General features: G+C 56.0%; 1 protein-coding gene across 1 annotated transcript in view; it reads right to left on the bottom strand.

Annotated features, from left to right (window-relative positions):
• Positions 1 to 496: 496 nt before the first annotated feature.
• The window catches only part of tfe3a (transcription factor binding to IGHM enhancer 3a), a 44,070-nt gene continuing 27,342 nt past the window's right edge, over positions 497 to 17,224 (bottom strand). Inside the window, exons 5-9 of the mRNA XM_070869001.1 lie at positions 9,428 to 9,542; positions 7,744 to 7,800; positions 6,493 to 6,568; positions 5,079 to 5,226; positions 497 to 2,338 (exon numbers count right to left, since the gene is read on the bottom strand). Coding sequence (XP_070725102.1) covers positions 1,949 to 2,338; positions 5,079 to 5,226; positions 6,493 to 6,568; positions 7,744 to 7,800; positions 9,428 to 9,542 — 786 coding nt within the window. The 3' untranslated portion in view covers positions 497 to 1,948. The remainder of the gene's footprint in view (positions 2,339 to 5,078; positions 5,227 to 6,492; positions 6,569 to 7,743; positions 7,801 to 9,427; positions 9,543 to 17,224) is intronic.

The following is a 17,224-nucleotide window of genomic DNA, read 5'->3' as shown; positions in this document are numbered from 1 at the left end:
CACAGGAGTCCGCCTAGTTTATGGGCTCAGGACCCTGGGGTGGGACTTGAACCCATAACCACCTAACTGAGAAATCAGAGTGCTACCACTGTGCAAGTCTGACACCTTGGGTCCAGGGAACGCAGGAGAAACTTCTTTACCCAGAGAGCGGTGAGAATGTGGAACTCGCTGCCACAGGGAGGGGTCGAGGTGAATAGTATCGATGCATTTAAGGGGAGGCTGGACAAGCATAGGGGGGAGAAGAGAATAGAGGGTTATGTTGATAGATTGAAAGATGGGAGGCGGCTCGAGCGGAGCATAAATGCCAGCGTGGCCTGGTTGGGCCGAATGGCCTGTTTCCGTGCCGTATATCCCGCGTAATTCAATGATACCGACAGTCTAAGCGAGTGGGGAACACCGTGGCAGACGGAGTCCAGCGTGGGGCAGTGCGAGACTTTACAGTGGATCACAGGGACCCGCTCCTGCTCCAGTTGGGACCAGGGAAGACACGAGAACATTTGGTTAGAAGTATAAAACTTTATTGTACAGCTCTCGGAACGGAATGGTGGTATTATTGAGACATTTACATGATGGAAACTATTCTTTGCTGGTTAAAAGTAGAATTCCTCGCTACATTATCCCCACACCACCCCCACCGGTATAGCTGCAGTCCACCCGCCCAGATGCTCGGCAAACAGCCGAGGGTGGGTTTCTCCCACTTGCTCTCTCCCCCCAAACCACCCCAGTCCCCCCTCCCCCACCAAAGGTGCTGACCCTAGCTGGGGGGCAGATTCCAGACACCCACCCTCCCATTCTTCACCCGAAGGCCCAGGGGAAGCCCCACAACCCAGGCCGAGCACACTGTCCGAGTGAGGAGCGAGGGAGCGGATAACCCGGGAACCTGGGCCCTCCTGGCTCTGGGGGTTTGGCTCAGTGCCGCACCGGGCGTAATCAGCTGACTGGATGCAGGATGGGGGAGGGGGGAGGGAATTGAGGGGTGGGAGGGGAGGAGAAGGGAAAAGTTGAGCAAAGGGGATTGGGGGGGGGGGGGCGAAAGGAGGGGGAATGAGAGTGGCAGAGGGAGGGGAATAGGGAGAGGGGCGGTGGGGGTGTGGAGTGGGGGGGAGGAGGGACCAGAGGAGCAAAGGGGACTGGGGAGGCCGGAGGGGGTATTGGAAAGGGGAAGGAGGGGAATTAGAGTGGCGGAGGTCGGAGGGGAGGTGGGAATGAGAGAGGAGGAGGGGCGCGGGGAGAGGAGGAGGGGCGCGGGGAGAGAGGGAGGGGAAGGTACGCAGTCATAAAAAGGACATCCCAGCCACCGAATGAAGTCCCGCTTGGATCCACTGTCGCCGTGGAAATGGAGACCCGCCAAAACCAGAGGTGCGTCGTAGTGATGACATCGTCACAGAATGCGCCCCCCCCCCCCCCCCTGAGCATCACCGGCCACAAAATAATAATGAAACGCGCTGTCCCTTTAAGGCCCTGGAGATCCTCTTAAAGGGCCCCCGCACGGCCCACGGGTCAGGATTATTCGGGGTTCGATTCACCGCCTCTCCACAGATCCAACTTCGGGAAAATAAACAGTAAAACAGGCGGGAAAAATAAAAGGATGAATGGGTTAAAACAAATAATAAAAACGTCGAAAGATGGGGACAGTAAAAGGTTAGCGGCATTTCTGGAAATTTCTAGAACGTGATCAATGTTTACTGGAATTTTCTAGATGGATGTCGACATTTCTGGAAGTTTCCATAAAGTTTGTCCATGGTTCAGGAAGTTTCTAGAAGGTTGTCCATGGTTCAGGAAGTTTCTAGAAGGTTGTCCATGGTTCAGGAAGTTTCTGGAAGATTGCCGACGTTTCCGGAAGTTTCTAGAAGATTGTTGGCGGTTCTGGGAAGTTTCTAGAGACAGTTCTGGAAATCTCTAGGTGGTTTCCAACGTTTCTGGAAGGCCGGTGGGCGGGAGGTTCCCTTTAACAGCCCGGGTCCTCCTCCATGCTGAAACTGCTGCGTCGGCTGCTGCCCTTGGAGGCCCCGGGGGAGACGGAGGAGAGCAGGGGGTCCGCGGCCCCGACCGGGGACAGCGAGTCCTCCATCAGGAAGTCCCCCAGGCCCGAGTCCAGCTTGTGCAGGAAGGGCAGGTCGCCCAGCGAGTCGAAGCCCAGCGGCTGGTCGGCTAGGCCCAAGCCTAGGCCTAGGCCCAAGCCTGCCTCGTGCGAGAGGCTGGGCAACTGGAGGTAGTCAGGGGCTGGGCAGCTGGGCTGGGTCTCCTGCTTGATGACCTGGGTGGACAGCTGGGCCGTACTGAGGCCCGAGGGCGAGCTGAGCGACAGGCCATGCACCCGGGCCTGGATTTCCAGCTCCTGCCAAGAGAAAAGAGAGAGGGTTTTACTGCCCGGGACACAAATACAGGCCCCAGGCACGGGACACAAATACGGGCCCCAGGCCCACGACACAAATACGGGCCCCAGGCCCACGACACAAATACGGGCCCCAGGCCCACGACACAAATACGGGCCCCAGGCCCACGACACAAATACGGGCCCCAGGCCCACGACACAAATACGGGCCCCAGGCCCACGACACAAATACGGGCCCCAGGCCCACGACACAAATACGGGCCCCAGGCCCACGACACAAATACGGGCCCCAGGCCCACGACACAAATACGGGCCCCAGGCCCACGACACAAATACGGGCCCCAGGCCCACGACACAAATACGGGCCCCAGGCCCACGACACAAATACGGGCCCCAGGCCCACGACACAAATACGGGCCCCAGGCCCACGACACAAATACAGGCCCCAGGGAACGGTAGCAAGAGACAGGAGTTCAAATCCCACCACGGCAGCTGGGGGAATTTTAATTCAGTTAAGTAAATAAACCTGGAATAAAAAGCTAGCGGCAGTAATGGTGAACATGGAATTAACGAATTGGCGAAAGAAAACCTTCTGGTTCACTGATGTCCTTTAGGAAAGGAAATCTGCCGCCCTTACCTGGTCTGGCCTATGTGACTCCAGACCCATAACTGACCTCTGAAATGGCCTACCAAGCCACTCAGTTTTACACAACCGCTACAAACAACAATATTAAGGATAAAACCAGACGGACAGCGACCTTGGCACTGTCTACGGACGAGACAACTGCACGCCCAGCCCAGTCAACCCTGCAAAGTCCCCCTCATCAACACCTGGGGTCTTGTGCCAAAACTGGGAGAGCTGTCCCACAGACTGGTCAAGGACATGGTCATACTCTCAGGATCACACCTTTCAGCCAATGTCCCAGACTCCTCCATCACCATCCCTGGACATGTCTTGTCCCACTGGTACGACAGACCCATCAGGGCTAGCGGCTCAGTGGTACACAGTCGGGAGGGAGTGGCCCTGGGAGTCCTCAACATTGACTCTGGACACCATGAAGTCCTCATGGATTTAGGTCAGGCATGGGCAAGGAAACCTCCTGCTGATTCCCACCGACTGCCCTCCCTCAGCTGATCAATCAGTACTCCTCCATGTTGAACACCACTTGGAAGAAGCATGGTCCTCCAGTTCTGGGCCTTATTATGTAACAAAGGAACCTTGGGGTGCAGGTCCATAGATCCCTGAAGGGAGCAGGCCAGGTGGATAAGGTGGTTAAGACGGCACACGGAATACTTGCCTTTATTGGCCGAGGCATGGAATACAAGAGCAGGGAGGTTATGCTTGAACTGTATAAAACACTGGTTAGGCCACAGCTGGAGTACTGCGTGCAGGTCTGGTCACCACATTACAGGAAGGATGTGATCGCACTGGAGAGGGTACAGAGGGGATTTACCAGGATGTTGCCGGGACGGGAGAATTTTAGCGATGAGGAAAGATTGGATAGGCTGGGGTTGTTTTCCTTGGAACAGAGGAGGCTGAGGGGAGAGCTGATTGAGGTGTATAAAATGAAGAGGGGCCTGGATAGAGTGGATAGGACGGACCTGTTTCCCTGGGCAGAGGGGTCAACAACCAGGGGGCACAGATTGAAAGTAATTGGGGGGAAGGTTTAGAGGGGAGTTGAGGGGAAATGTCTTCACCCAGAGGGTGGTGGGGGTCTGGGGTGGAACTCACGGCCTGAAAGGGCGGTAGAGGCAGAAACCCTCACCACATTTGGATGTGCAGCTTGAAGTGCCGTAACCTACAGGGCTACGGACCCAGAGCGGGAAAGTGGGATGAGGCCGGGTAGCTCTTGGTCGGCCGGCGAGGACACGATGGGCCGAAATGGCCTCCTCCCGCGCTGTAAATTACGATGATTGTATGATTATGCAGGAGTGTTACACCCAGTAACACAATGTATGGAGAGGTTTCCACGGCACCAAGGATCGTGGGATTGCGTGGCTGACATATCGTGCAGCCAATTGCGTGAGCAGTGGTCTCGGGTCAGGTGATGAAATTCTCCCGGATTAGGGGCCTGCCCAGAGGTGTCAGGCCAAGTCACAGCTAGATCCCCGCGGGACGCTCTATATATCAACCCCAGGAACAGGGTATTGATGAGACCACACCAGGAGTACTGTGTACAGTTTTGGTCTCTATATTTAAGGAGGGATATACTTGCATTGGGGGGAGTTTAGAGAAGGTTCACTCAATTGATTGATGAGATGAGGGGGTTGTCTTATGAAGAAAGGTTGAGCAGATTGGGCCTATACTCATTGGGGTTCAGAAGAATGAGAGGTGATCTTATTGAAACGTGTAAGATTCTGAGGGGGCTTGACAGGGTAGATGCAGAGAGGATGTTTCCCCTCGTGGGGAAATCTAGAACTAGTGGGCACAGTCTCAAAATAAGGGGTCGCCCATTTAGGACGGAGATGAGGAGGAATTTCTTCTCTCAGAGGGTTGTGAATCTGTGGAATTCTCTGCCTCAGAGAGCTGTGGAGGCTGGGTCATTGAATATATTTAAGGTGGAGATAGACAGATTTTTGAGCGATAAGGGAGTGAAGGGTTCTGGGGAGCGGGCAGGGAAGTGGAGCTGAGTCCATGATCCGATCAGCCATGATGTTATAGAATGGCGGAGCAGGCTCGAGGGGCCGAATGGCCGACTCCTGCTCCTATTGCTGATGTCCCGATGTGCCCGCGGGTCCCCACCTGTATCCGCAGCAACAGGCTGCGATTGGCGTTCTCCAGCTTCTTCTGCCGCGTCTCCAGCTCCTTGGAACGATGGCTCTCCTTCTGTAACTTGCGGATGTAGTCGACGGACGCCTTCAGTATCGTGCCCTTGTTCCAGCGGGCCTCCCTGGGGGCGGGAGGAAGGGTCGGAGGGTCAGAGGGGCATGGAGAAACTGACTGCCTGTCCACAGTGGCTGATTGAACCCGTCCCACACCAAGACAGGGAGGGCCAGCATGTCCAGGGCACAGGCCGGCCCAATGTGGGCGCAAATCTACAACACAGACTGAGGCTCCTGTAGCACCAACTTGGACACAGCCATTCCTGTCCTGGGAGTGTTTGATGGGACAGTGTAGAGGGAGCTTTACTCTGTATCTAACCCCCTGTACCTGTCCTGGGAGTGTTTGATTGGACAGTGAAGAGGGAGCTTTACTCTGTATCTAACCCCCTGTACCTGTCCTGGGAGTGTTTGATGGGACAGTGTCGAGGGAGCTTTACTCTGTATCTAACCCCCTGTACCTGTCCTGGGAGTGTTTGATGGGACAGTGTAGAGGGAGCTTTACTCTGTATCTAACCCCATGCTGTACCTGCCCTGGGAGTGTTTGTAGGGACAGTGTAGCGGGAGCTTTACTCTGTATCTAACCCACGCTGTACCTGCCCTGGGAGTGTTTGATGGGACAGTGTAGAGGGAGCTTTACTCTGTACCTAACCCCCTGTACCTGTCCTGGGAGTGTTTGATTGGACAGTGAAGAGGGAGCTTTACTCTGTATCTAACCCCCTGTACCTGTCCTGGGAGTGTTTGATGGGACAGTGTCGAGGGAGCTTTACTCTGTATCTAACCCCCTGTACCTGTCCTGGGAGTGTTTGATGGGACAGTGTAGAGGGAGCTTTACTCTGTATCTAACCCCATGCTGTACCTGCCCTGGGAGTGTTTGTAGGGACAGTGTAGCGGGAGCTTTACTCTGTATCTAACCCACGCTGTACCTGCCCTGGGAGTGTTTGATGGGACAGTGTAGAGGGAGCTTTACTCTGTATCTAACCCCGTGCTGTACCTGCCCTGGGAGTGTTTGATGGGACAGTATAGAGGGAGCTTTACTCTGTATCTAACCCCCTGTACCTGCCCTGGGAGTGTTTGATGGGACAGTGTAGAGGGAGCTTTACTCTATATCTAACCCCCTGTACCTGCCCTGGGAGTGTTTGATGGGACAGTGTAGAGGGAGCTTTACTCTGTATCTAACCCCGTGCTGTACCTACCCTGGGAGTGTTTGATGGGACAGTGTAGAGGGAGCTTTACTCTGTATCTAACCCACGCTGTACCTGCCCAACTTCCCGAAATGTCCCAGCGGAATCCACGAGTGCAGTTCGACACCCTCACTGATTAAGGAGGAAACTTACGGGTCGTTGGATTTGGGTATCATGGCGCCCAACTCTTTGATCCGGTCGTTGATGTTGAATCTCCGCCTTCTCTCAACTGTTTGAAGAAAAGAGAGACAAGGGGTAACCACTGGTCGGCGAGGCATCTCCCATGGCAACGGGCCTACACCCGTGATAGGCCAGCCCTCCCCACGGTAACCAAGGCCCACCCAGTCCCCACGGCAACCGCTGCCCACGGTAACCAATTGCTCGATGGTTCGGCACGTGTACAGGCCGGAGCCAACTTTATCGAAATCTGACCAATTAAAATGTCAGCCGTGGCTCAGTGGGTAACATTCCCGCCTCTGAGTCAGAAGGTCATGGGTTTCCCCCACCCCCCCACTACAGAGACACGATCTCCGTAATCCAGGCCCGACACTCCCCCGGAGCCGGTACTGAGGGAGCGCCGCACTGTCGGAGGGGCAGTACTGAGGGAGCACCGCACTGTCGGAGGGGCAGTACTGAGGGAGCCCCGCACTGTCGGAGGGGCAGTACTGAGGGAGCGCCGCACTGTCGGAGGGGCAGTACTGAGGGAGCACCGCACTGTCGGAGGGGCAGTACTGAGGGAGCGCCGCACTGTCGGAGGGGCAGTACTGAGGGAGCGCCGCACTGTCGGAGGGGCAGTACTGAGGGAGCGCCGCACTGTCGGAGGGGCAGTACTGAGGGAGCCCCGCACTGTCGGAGGGGCAGTACTGAGGGAGCCCCGCACTGTCGGAGGGGCAGTACTGAGGGAGCCCCGCACTGTCGGAGGGGCAGTACTGAGGGAGCGCCGCACTGTCGGAGGGGCAGTAATGAGGGAGCGCCGCACTGTCGGAGGGGCGGTACTGAGGGAGCGCCGCACTGTCGGAGGGGCAGTACTGAGGGAGCACCGCACTGTCGGAGGGGCAGTACTGAGGGAGCGTCTGCTCGCATGGTACTATGTTGAAGAAGAGCAGGGGGGGTTCTCCCCGGTGTCCTGGGGCCAATATTTATCCCCCAATCAACGTAACAAAAAAAACAGATGATCCGGGTCATTATCACATTGCTGTGTGTGGGAGCTTGCTGTGCGCAAATTGGCTGCTGCGTTTCCCACAATATAACAGTGAACACACTCCAAAAGTACTTCATTGGCTGTGAGGCGCTTTGGGATGTCTGGTGGTGATGAAGGGCGCTATATAAATGCGCGTCTTTCTTTCAAATAACGAGAGATGGGAGGGGAGCAGTGGGGAAGCTGGTACCTCACCAGATACTCACTGAGATTATGATTGTCTTTCTTCTGTCGCTCTTTAATAAAAGCTTTCACGTCGACATCTGTAAGAGAGAGAGAGCGAGAGAGAGTGTGTGGTTACAGGGCCTTCCACTTGCAGCAACATCCCGAAATACCCAACCAGGGAGGTGTGCCTGTGAGGAAAGTATCCCTCAGCAAGAGGGACATGGGCCAACACCTCCCGGGTACTGGCCGCCAATCCCGGAGAGACAGGATGGGGCGAATGAATCCTCGCGCCGGGCTACAAGGTCTTTAGCAAGCATTGACAATCTCCCAGAGTTCCTCATGGGCAAAACCACCCCCCAGATTTACTCCGTCACAATCAGCAAATAGACACAAGTCACAACAGAGCGGAGGCAGTGTAGAGGGAGCTTTACTCTGTACCTAACCCGTGCTGTACCTGCCCTGGGAGTGTTTGATGGGACAGTGTAGAGGGAGCTTTACTCTGTACCTAACCCGTGCTGTACCTGCCCTGGGAGTGTTTGATGGGACAGTGTAGAGGGAGATTTACTCTGTATCTAACCCGTGCTGTACCTGCCCTGGGAGTGTTTGATGGGACAGTGTAGAGGGAGCTTTACTCTGTATCTAACCTGTGCTGTACCTGCCCTGGGAGTGTTTGATGGGACAGTGTAGAGGGAGCTTTACTCTGTATCTAACCCGTGCTGTACCTGCCCTGGGAGTGTTTGATGGGACAGTGTAGAGGGAGCTTTACTCTGTATCTAACCCCCTGTACCTGCCCTGGGAGTGTTTGATGGGACAGTGTAGAGGGAGCTTTACTCTATATCTAACCCCCTGTACCTGCCCTGGGAGTGTTTGATGGGACAGTGTTATTTTGGGGGTGGGAGGGGGGGCCTGTGGACCTCCCACCTCTCCCTGCGTTGGGATGAATCAATCATTCTGTAGAGGATTGGGGGTCGAGCTCGGTGGGGTCGCAAACCTGAACCCCGCCCCCCCCCATATCAACCAGAAAATGATGTAAGAGAGAAGGGGCTGCAGGGCTTTGCACCCCCCGGTCAAACCCACTAGAAATAGATCATCCAGAGACAAAAAAAACACAGCATGCTCCCTGGATATAAACAGAGAGAGAGAGAGAGGGAGAGAGCGCCGGAGAGGGAGAGAGAGCGAGAGAGCCGGAGAGGGAGAGGGAGAGTGAGCCAGAGAGGGAGAGGGAGAGTGAGCCAGAGAGGGAGAGGGAGAGGGAGAGTGAGCCAGAGAGGGAGAGGGAGAGTGAGCCAGAGAGGGAGAGGGAGAGAGAGAGAGAGAGAGAGCCGGAGAGGGAGAGGGCGAGGGAGAGAGAGCCGGAGAGGGAGAGGGAGAGAGAGCCGGAGAGAGAGCCGGAGAGGGAGAGAGAGGGAGAGAGCCAGAGCGGGAGAGAGCCGGAGAGGGAGAGGGAGAGAGAGCCGGAGAGAGAGCCGGAGAGGAAGAGAGAGGGAGAGAGCCGGAGCGGGAGAGAGCCGGAGCGGGAGAGAGCCGGAGCGGGAGAGAGCCGGAGCGGGAGAGAGAGAGGGAGAGTGCCGGAGAAGGACAGAGGGAGCGACGGAGAGCGTGTAAGTCGACAGAGCCGGCGTTGATGGAGAAAGATGGAGTGGGACAAAAGACAAGAACAGAGAGGGTCTGGGACAGGTTTGGTTCGGTCAGTCGGGGCCTGCTCATGCTGGGCCTCTCGGGTACCTGTGCTCTCCGTGGTGTTGGGCAGGTTGGCCGGACACGAGTTGCTGACAGTGACGGTCGCATTTGTCAGGCTTTGATTGGTGTAGACGGTCAGCAGGTTCCCTGACACCGGGAGCTGTGAGGACAGAGCGGGAATAGACCATTACACTGCTGGCACACGGTACGGTGTTAACCAAAGAGACGCAGAGAGATTCCAGACCTAACCACTGGGGCATCATGTCAATACGGCAATCGCAGTCAGGACCACGAGTGACAGAGGCCCCATCCACTCAATCAGTACAACAACAACTTGTAATTATATAGCGCCTTTAACCCAGTGAAACATCCCAAGGCGCCTCACAGGAGTATTGTCCGATAACAAATTTAACACCGAGCCGCATAAATAGAAATTAGCGCAGGTGACCAAAAGCTGGGTCAGAGATCGGTTTTAAGGAGTGTCTTGAAGGAGGAGAGAGAGACGGAGAGGTTTAGGGAGGGAGTTCCAGAGCTTGGGGCCCAGGCAACAGAAGGCACGGCCACCGATGGTGGAGCGATTATAATCAGGGATGGTCAGGAGGGCAGAATTAGAGGAGTGCAGACATCTCGGGGGGTTGTGGGGCTGGAGGGGGTTACAGAGATAGGGAGGGGTGTAGGGGCTGGAGGAGGTTACAGAGATAGGGAGGGGTGTAGGGGCTGGAGGGGGTTACAGAGATAGGGAGGGGCGAGGGCCATGGAGGGGGTTATAGGGAGAGGTTTAGGGGTTGGAGGGTGTTAGAGAAATGGAGAAGTGTGGGGACTGGAGGAGGTTACAGAGATAGGGAGGAGTGTAGGGGCTGGAGGGGGTTACAGAGAAAGGGAGGAGTGTAGGGGCTGGAGGGGGTTACAGAGATAGGGAGAAGTGTAGGGGCTGGAGGGGGTTACAGAGATAGGGAGGAGTGTAGGGGCTGGAGGAGGTTACAGAGATAGGGAGGGGCGAGGGCCATGGAGGGATTTGTAAACAAAGATGGGAATTTTGAAATCGAGGCGTGGCTTAACTGGGAGCTAATGTAGGTCAGCGAGCACAGGGGGTGATGGGTGAGTGGACTCGGTGCGAGTTAGGACACGGGGCAGTGAGCACAGGGGGTGATGGGTGAGCGGACTCGGTGCGAGTTAGGACACGGGGCAGCGAGCACAGGGGGTGATGGGTGAGTGGGACTCGGTGCGAGTTAGGACACGGGGCAGTGAGCACAGGGGGTGATGGGTGAGTGGGACTCGGTGCGAGTTAGGACACGGAGCAGTGAGCACAGGGGGTGATGGGTGAGCGGGACTCGGTGTGAGTTAGGACACGGGGCACTGAGCACAGGGGGTGATGGGTGAGCGGGACTGGGTGTGAGTTAGGACACGGAGCAGCCGAGTTTTGGATCACCTCTAGTTTACATCGGGTAGAATGTGAGAGTGTGTTGGAATAGTCAAGTCTAGAGGTAACAAAGGCATGGATGAGGGCTTCAGCAGCAGATGAGCTGTGGATATGTGGCCGGAAGCTCATTTCAGGGTCAGATATAACACCGAGGTTGCGAACAGTCTGGTTCAGCCTCAGACAGGAGTTGGGGAGAGGGAGCGAGGGAGTCGGGGGCTGGGGAACAGAGTTTGTGGCGAGGACCGAAAACAATGGCTTCGGTCTTCCCCGATATCCAACTGGAGAAAATGTCTGCTGACCCAGAACTGGATGTGGGACAAGCAGTCGGACAATTGAGAGAGCGAGGAGGGGTGGAGAGAAGTGGGGGTGGGGTAGAGCTGGGTGTGTCAGCGTACATGTGGAAACTGAGGCTGTGTTTGCGGATGATGTCGCCAAGGGGCAGCGTGTAGATGGGAAATAGGAGGGGGCCAAGGACAGATCCTTGGGGGGGCACCAGAGGTAACGATGTGGGGGTGGGAAGAGAAGCCGTTGCAGGAGGTTCTCGGGCTACGATTCGATAGATAAGAATGGAACCAGGCGAGTAAATTGAATGGGTAGATTCTGTTCAGAATACAACCCCACACCCTGATCCCAACAGAACGCAACTGCGCAAAGATCCTGTATACAAAATTCTCCCACCAGTGGGGGCGCTGTACTTACACCCACCCACCAGTGGGGGCGCTGTACTTACACCCACCCACCAGTGGGGGCGCTGTACTTACACCCACCCACCAGTGGGGGCGCTGTACTTACACCCACCCACCAGTGGGGGCGCTGTACTTACACCCACCCACCAGTGGGGGCGCTGTACTTACACCCACCCACCAGTGGGGGCGCTGTACTTACACCCACCCACCAGTGGGGGCGCTGTACTTACACCCACCCACCATCATCATCATAGGCAGTCCCCTCGAAGCGAGGATGACTTGCTTCTCCGTCAAAAAGTTCACAGGTGTTTCAATGAAGGACCTAATATTCCAGATCCTAACTACATCCTGAAGGGCGGAAGATGTCGGTGCGTGGATTTTTTTTAACGTGGGGTGACCGTTGCACACCAGCCACCACACGGGGCTTGACAGAGCGAGGTCTTGGTCCAGGGGCAAGGGTTAACCAGGACGACTGGAGACCAGCTCTGCTGCACGGACCCAGTGCGCTCACCTATCGCACACAGTGTGGGCTGGGCCCGTGCTGCCCCTGGCCCCGAACACGTGCCTCCCCTGAGCCCCGATCACGTCCATCTACAGTCTCTCACCGCTCCTGCTGTACCTGCCCATGCTCCAATCAATGAACTGGACCTTGGCGACATCACTCTTCGCTGCTGTTGCTCTCCTGCACCAGCTCGCGCTGCTCCCTGGAGTGGCATGTCTCTACACCGCTCCTTCCACTCCCCACTGGTGGTGCTATTACACCCTCCCACCACTGGTGGCGCTATTACACCCTCCCACCACTGGTGGTGCTATTACACCCTCCCACCACTGGTGGCGCTATTACACCCTCCCACCACTGGTGGCGCTATTATACCCTCCCACCACTGGTGGTGCTATTACACCCTCCCACCACTGGTGGCACTGCAATTACACCCTCCCACCACTGGAGGTGCTGTAATTACATTCTCCCACCACTGGAGGTGCTGTAATTACCTCCTCCCACCATCATCATCATCATCGTAGGCAGTCCCCTTGAAGCAAGGATGACTTGCTTCCACTACAAGAAGTTCACAGATGTTTCAGTGATGGACCTAATATTCCGGATCCCGAACTACATCCTGAAGGGTGGAAGATGCCTGTGGGTGGATTTTTTTAACGTGGGGTGACCGTTGCACACCAGCCACCACACGGGGCTTGACAGAGCGAGGTCTGGGTCCAGGGGCAAGGGTTAACCAGGACGACTGGAGACCTGCTCTGCTGCACGGACCCAGTGCGCTCACATATCGCACACAGTGTGGGCTGGGCCCGTGCTGCCCCTGGGCCCCGATCACGTCCCTCTACAGTCTCTCGCCGCTCCTTCGCCCCGACCTCGCTGCTCCTGCTGTACCTGCCCGCGCTCCAATCACCGACCTAGACCTTACTGATGTCCCTCTTCACTGCCGTCGCCCAGCTCGCGCTGCTCCCTGGAGTGGCATGTCTCCACGCTGCTCCCGGGCCGCTCGCCCCCGCTCCTTTTAAGGCCCCGAACTGCCGCTGGTGTTCCCTCGCAGGTCGGGGCCTCCACTCAAAGAGTGGCGAGAATGTGGAACTCGCTACAACAGGGAATGTCCGAAGCGAACAGCACAGATGCATCCAAGGGGAGGCTAGACAAGCATCAGAGGGAGAAGGGAATAGCGGGTTGTGCCGATAGATTTAGATGAGGAAAGACGGGAGGAGGCTCGAGTGGAGCATAAACGCCGGCATGGACTGGTTGGGCCGAATGGCCTGTTTCTGCACTGCAACCATGCAATCCTACGTATTGGTAAATTCTGCTTCAACTCAAAGTCCAGGCTATCCCTTTTGCAAAGTGGTCTCAGAAATGTTGTTTGGAACATTAGTTCTTCTAATAGTCTTCATGGCAGATAAAAGCTGCACATAGCGACTGTGAGGAGATCACAACATGGTCTGTTCTGAAGTAAAACTGTTGAAGGCATTGCCATGGCAGATATTGTAAGCGTGATATCACCACCCAGTAAGTATCCTCCTTTTTTGATATCATTCCCACAATCCCTTTCTTTTTTTCCTTTCCTGGCACTATACTTGTTAAGTAGGCATGAGGGATTGATATCCTGCTGGGTTTGCCTTCAGACTGGAGATGGTGCTAGAGCACAAGGCAAGAGTTTCAACCTTAGTATCCACCATGAGCAGCAGGAAGCAATTGTCTGAGAATGTGTAACAAAGCACCTCGGACCACGGCAATGCTGATGTAGCGATTTCTTCAAATGGAGCAGGTGGCATCTTTGTAGACACCTGCAGGGACCCCCGAATAGTGAAGAGCCAAGCACACAACAATGGTCTCTCATCAGTGCTGCGACTGCTGCCATTGAGAGCTTGGTGACGTCCCTTTTTGCTGCTGTTGCTCTCCTGCACCAGCTCAGGCTGCTCCCTGGAGTGGCACGCCTCTACACCGCTCCTTCTGCTCCCCACTGGTGGCGCTGTTACACCCTCCCACCACTGGTGGCACTGTAATTACACCCTCCCACCAGTGGTGGCACTGTAATTACACCCTCCCACCACTGGTAGCACTGTAATTACACCCTCCCACCACTGGTGGCACTGTAATTACACCCTCCCACCACTGGTGGCACTGTAATTACACCCTCCCACCACTGGTGGCACTGTAATTACACCCTCCCACCACTGGTGGCGCTGTAATTACACCCTCCCACCACTGGTGGCACTGTAATTACACCCTCCCACCAGTGGTGGCGCTGTACTTACACCCTCCCACCACTGGTGGCACTGTAATTACACCCTCCCACCACTGGTGGCGCTGTAATTACACCCTCCCACCACTGGTGGCGCTGTAATTACACCCTCCCACCACTGGTGGCGCTGTAATTACACCCTCCCACCACTGGTGGCGCTGTAATTACACCCTCCCACCACTGGTGGCGCTGTAATTACAGCCTCCCACCACTGGTGGCGCTGTAATTACAGCCTCCCACCACTGGTGGCGCTGTAATTACAGCCTCCCACCACTGGTGGCGCTGTAATTACAGCCTCCCACCACTGGTGGCGCTGCAGTTACACCATCCCACCACTGGTGGCGCGATTACACCTCCCAGGGCTTGTACCAGCACCTTTCATGACCTCAGGACATCACAAGTGCTTTACAGCCAATGAAGTGTGGTCACTGTTGTAATGAAGGAAACATGCCAGCCAGTTTGCACACAGCAAGATCCCACAAACAACAATGTGACACATGACCAGTTCATTTGTCAGCCGTGACTCAGTGGGTAGCACTCTCGCCTCGTAGTCGGAGGGGCAGTACTAAGGGAGTGCCGCACTGTCGGAGGGCAGTACTGAGGGAGCGCCGCACTGTCGGAGGGCAGTACTGAGGGAGCGCCGCACTGTCGGAGGGCAGTACTGAGGGAGCGCCGCACTGTCGGAGGGGCAGTACTGAGGGAGCACCGCATTGTCGGAGGGGCAGTACTGAGGGAGCGCCGCATTGTCGGAGGGGCAGTACTGAGGGAGCGCCGCACTGTCGGAGGGGCAGTACTGAGGGAGCACCGCATTGTCGGAGGGGCAGTACTGAGGGAGCACCGCATTGTCGGAGGGGCAGTACTGAGGGAGCACCGCATTGTCGGAGGGGCAGTACTGAGGGAGCACCGCATTGTCGGAGGGGCAGTACTGAGGGAGCGCCGCACTGTCGGAGGGGCGGTACTGAGGGAGCGCCGCACTGTCGGAGGGGCGGTACTGAGGGAGCGCCGCACTGTCGGAGGGGCGGTACTGAGGGAGCGCCGCACTGTCGGAGGGGCGGTACTGAGGGAGCGCCGCACTGTCGGAGGGGTGGTACTGAGGGAGCCCCGCACTGTCGGAGGGGCTGTACTGAGGGAGCGCCGCACTGTCGGAGGGGCTGTACTGAGGGAGCGCCGCACTGTCGGAGGGGCTGTACTGAGGGAGCGCCGCACTGTCGGAGGGGCTGTACTGAGGGAGCGCCGCACTGTCGGAGGGGCTGTACTGAGGGAGCGCCGCACTGTCGGAGGGGCTGTACTGAGGGAGCGCCGCACTGTCGGAGGGGCGGTACTGAGGGAGCGGCGCACTGTCGGAGGGGCTGCCTTTCGAATGAGACGTTAAACCGAGGCCCCCGTCTGCTCCCTCAGGTGGACATAAAAGATCCCATGGCCACTATTGGAAGAAGAGCAGGGGAGTTCTCCCCGGTGTCCTGGGGCCAATATTTATCCCTCGTCCATCATCACAGGCGCTCCCTCGAGCGAGGATGACTTGCTTCCACAAGAGTTCACAGGTGTTTCAATGAAGGACCTAATATTCCAGTTCTGAACTACATCCTGAAGGGTGGAAGATGCCTGTGGGTGGATTGTTTTAACGTGGGGTGACCGTTGCACACCAGACACCACACGGGCTTGACAGAGCGAGGTCTTGGTCCGGGGGCAAGGGTTAACCAGGACGACTGGAGACCAGCTCTGCTGCACGGACCCAGTGCGCCCACATATCGCACACAGTGTGGGCTGGGCCCGTGCTGCCCCTGGGCCCTCGGCTCCCCTGGACCCCGTACCCTCATTCCCCACACCTCCACCCACGGTGTTCCAGGGCCTGGTGCTCCAGCTCTATTTATAGCCCTGACCTGGTGTTCTCACACAGGTCGGGGCAGCCCACCATGTTCCAGGGCCATTTACACCTGCTCTACACCCATCTTTTGTTGCTTTACTTGTCCCATTATCTTCATCCCTTTTGTTATTTAATCTTTCCTGGCTTCCATCCCATCACAGACCTTCCGTTTTGATCTTTCCTCCCCAGCCCCTTTCCCTGCCTTTGTACTTCCTTAAACCCTGTTACATCTCGAACTTGTCCCCGTTCTGATGAAAGATCGTTGACCTGAAATAGTTTCTCTCTCCGCAGATGCTGCCTAATTTCGCACCTAACTTTGTGTCGTCAGCAAACTTAGATACATTACACTTGGTCTCTTTGTTTAAGTCATTGATACAGATTGTAAATAGCTGAGGCCCCAGCACTGATCCTGGTCATCATCAGAGGCAGTCCCTCGGAATCGAGGAAGACTCGCTTCCAGTCCCAAAGTGAGTTCTTTGGTGGCTCAACAGTCCAATACGAGAGCCACAGACCCTGTTATAGGTGGGACAGACATTCGTCAAGGGAAGGGGATTTGCTGCGCGCTCCTTCCGCTGCCTGCGCTTGGCCTCTTTGCGCGCTCGGCGTTGAGACTCGAAGAGCTCAACGCCCTCCCGATGGACTTTCTCCACCGCGGGCGGTCTTCGGCCAGGGTCTCCCAGGTGTCAGTGGTGATGTCGCACTTTACCAGGGAGGCCTTGTGGTACCCCACTAGTTATAGCCTGCCAACCCGAAAATTGTAAAGCTGACACAAAGGCGCGACTGGAAGATTGACAGCATGCTGTAAAATTTTGTAGACAGGATGTGCACGCAGGTGCAAGGTTTTTAATTATTTGCATTTATCTCATATTTCATATTGAACATAATAAATGATGCATTGGTAACAATCCTGGGCTTCTAGAAACCTCAAACAGCCCCTGAATGCTAACAATTTGGCTGTACCTCTCACCTTCAGCACTTGAAACATAGAAACATAGAAAGTAGGTGCAGGAGTAGGCCATTTGGCCCTTCGAGCCTGCACCACCATTCAATATGATCATGACTGATCATTCCCTCAGTACCCCTTTCCTGCTTTCTCTCCATATCTCTTGATCCCTTTAGCCGTAA

This window comes from Pristiophorus japonicus, chromosome 32, assembly GCF_044704955.1.
Source record: "Pristiophorus japonicus isolate sPriJap1 chromosome 32, sPriJap1.hap1, whole genome shotgun sequence".
Taxonomy (NCBI): Eukaryota; Metazoa; Chordata; class Chondrichthyes; family Pristiophoridae; genus Pristiophorus; species Pristiophorus japonicus.
The sequence above is the reverse complement of the archived record's forward strand: the minus strand, read 5'-3'. Positions and strand labels throughout refer to the sequence as shown.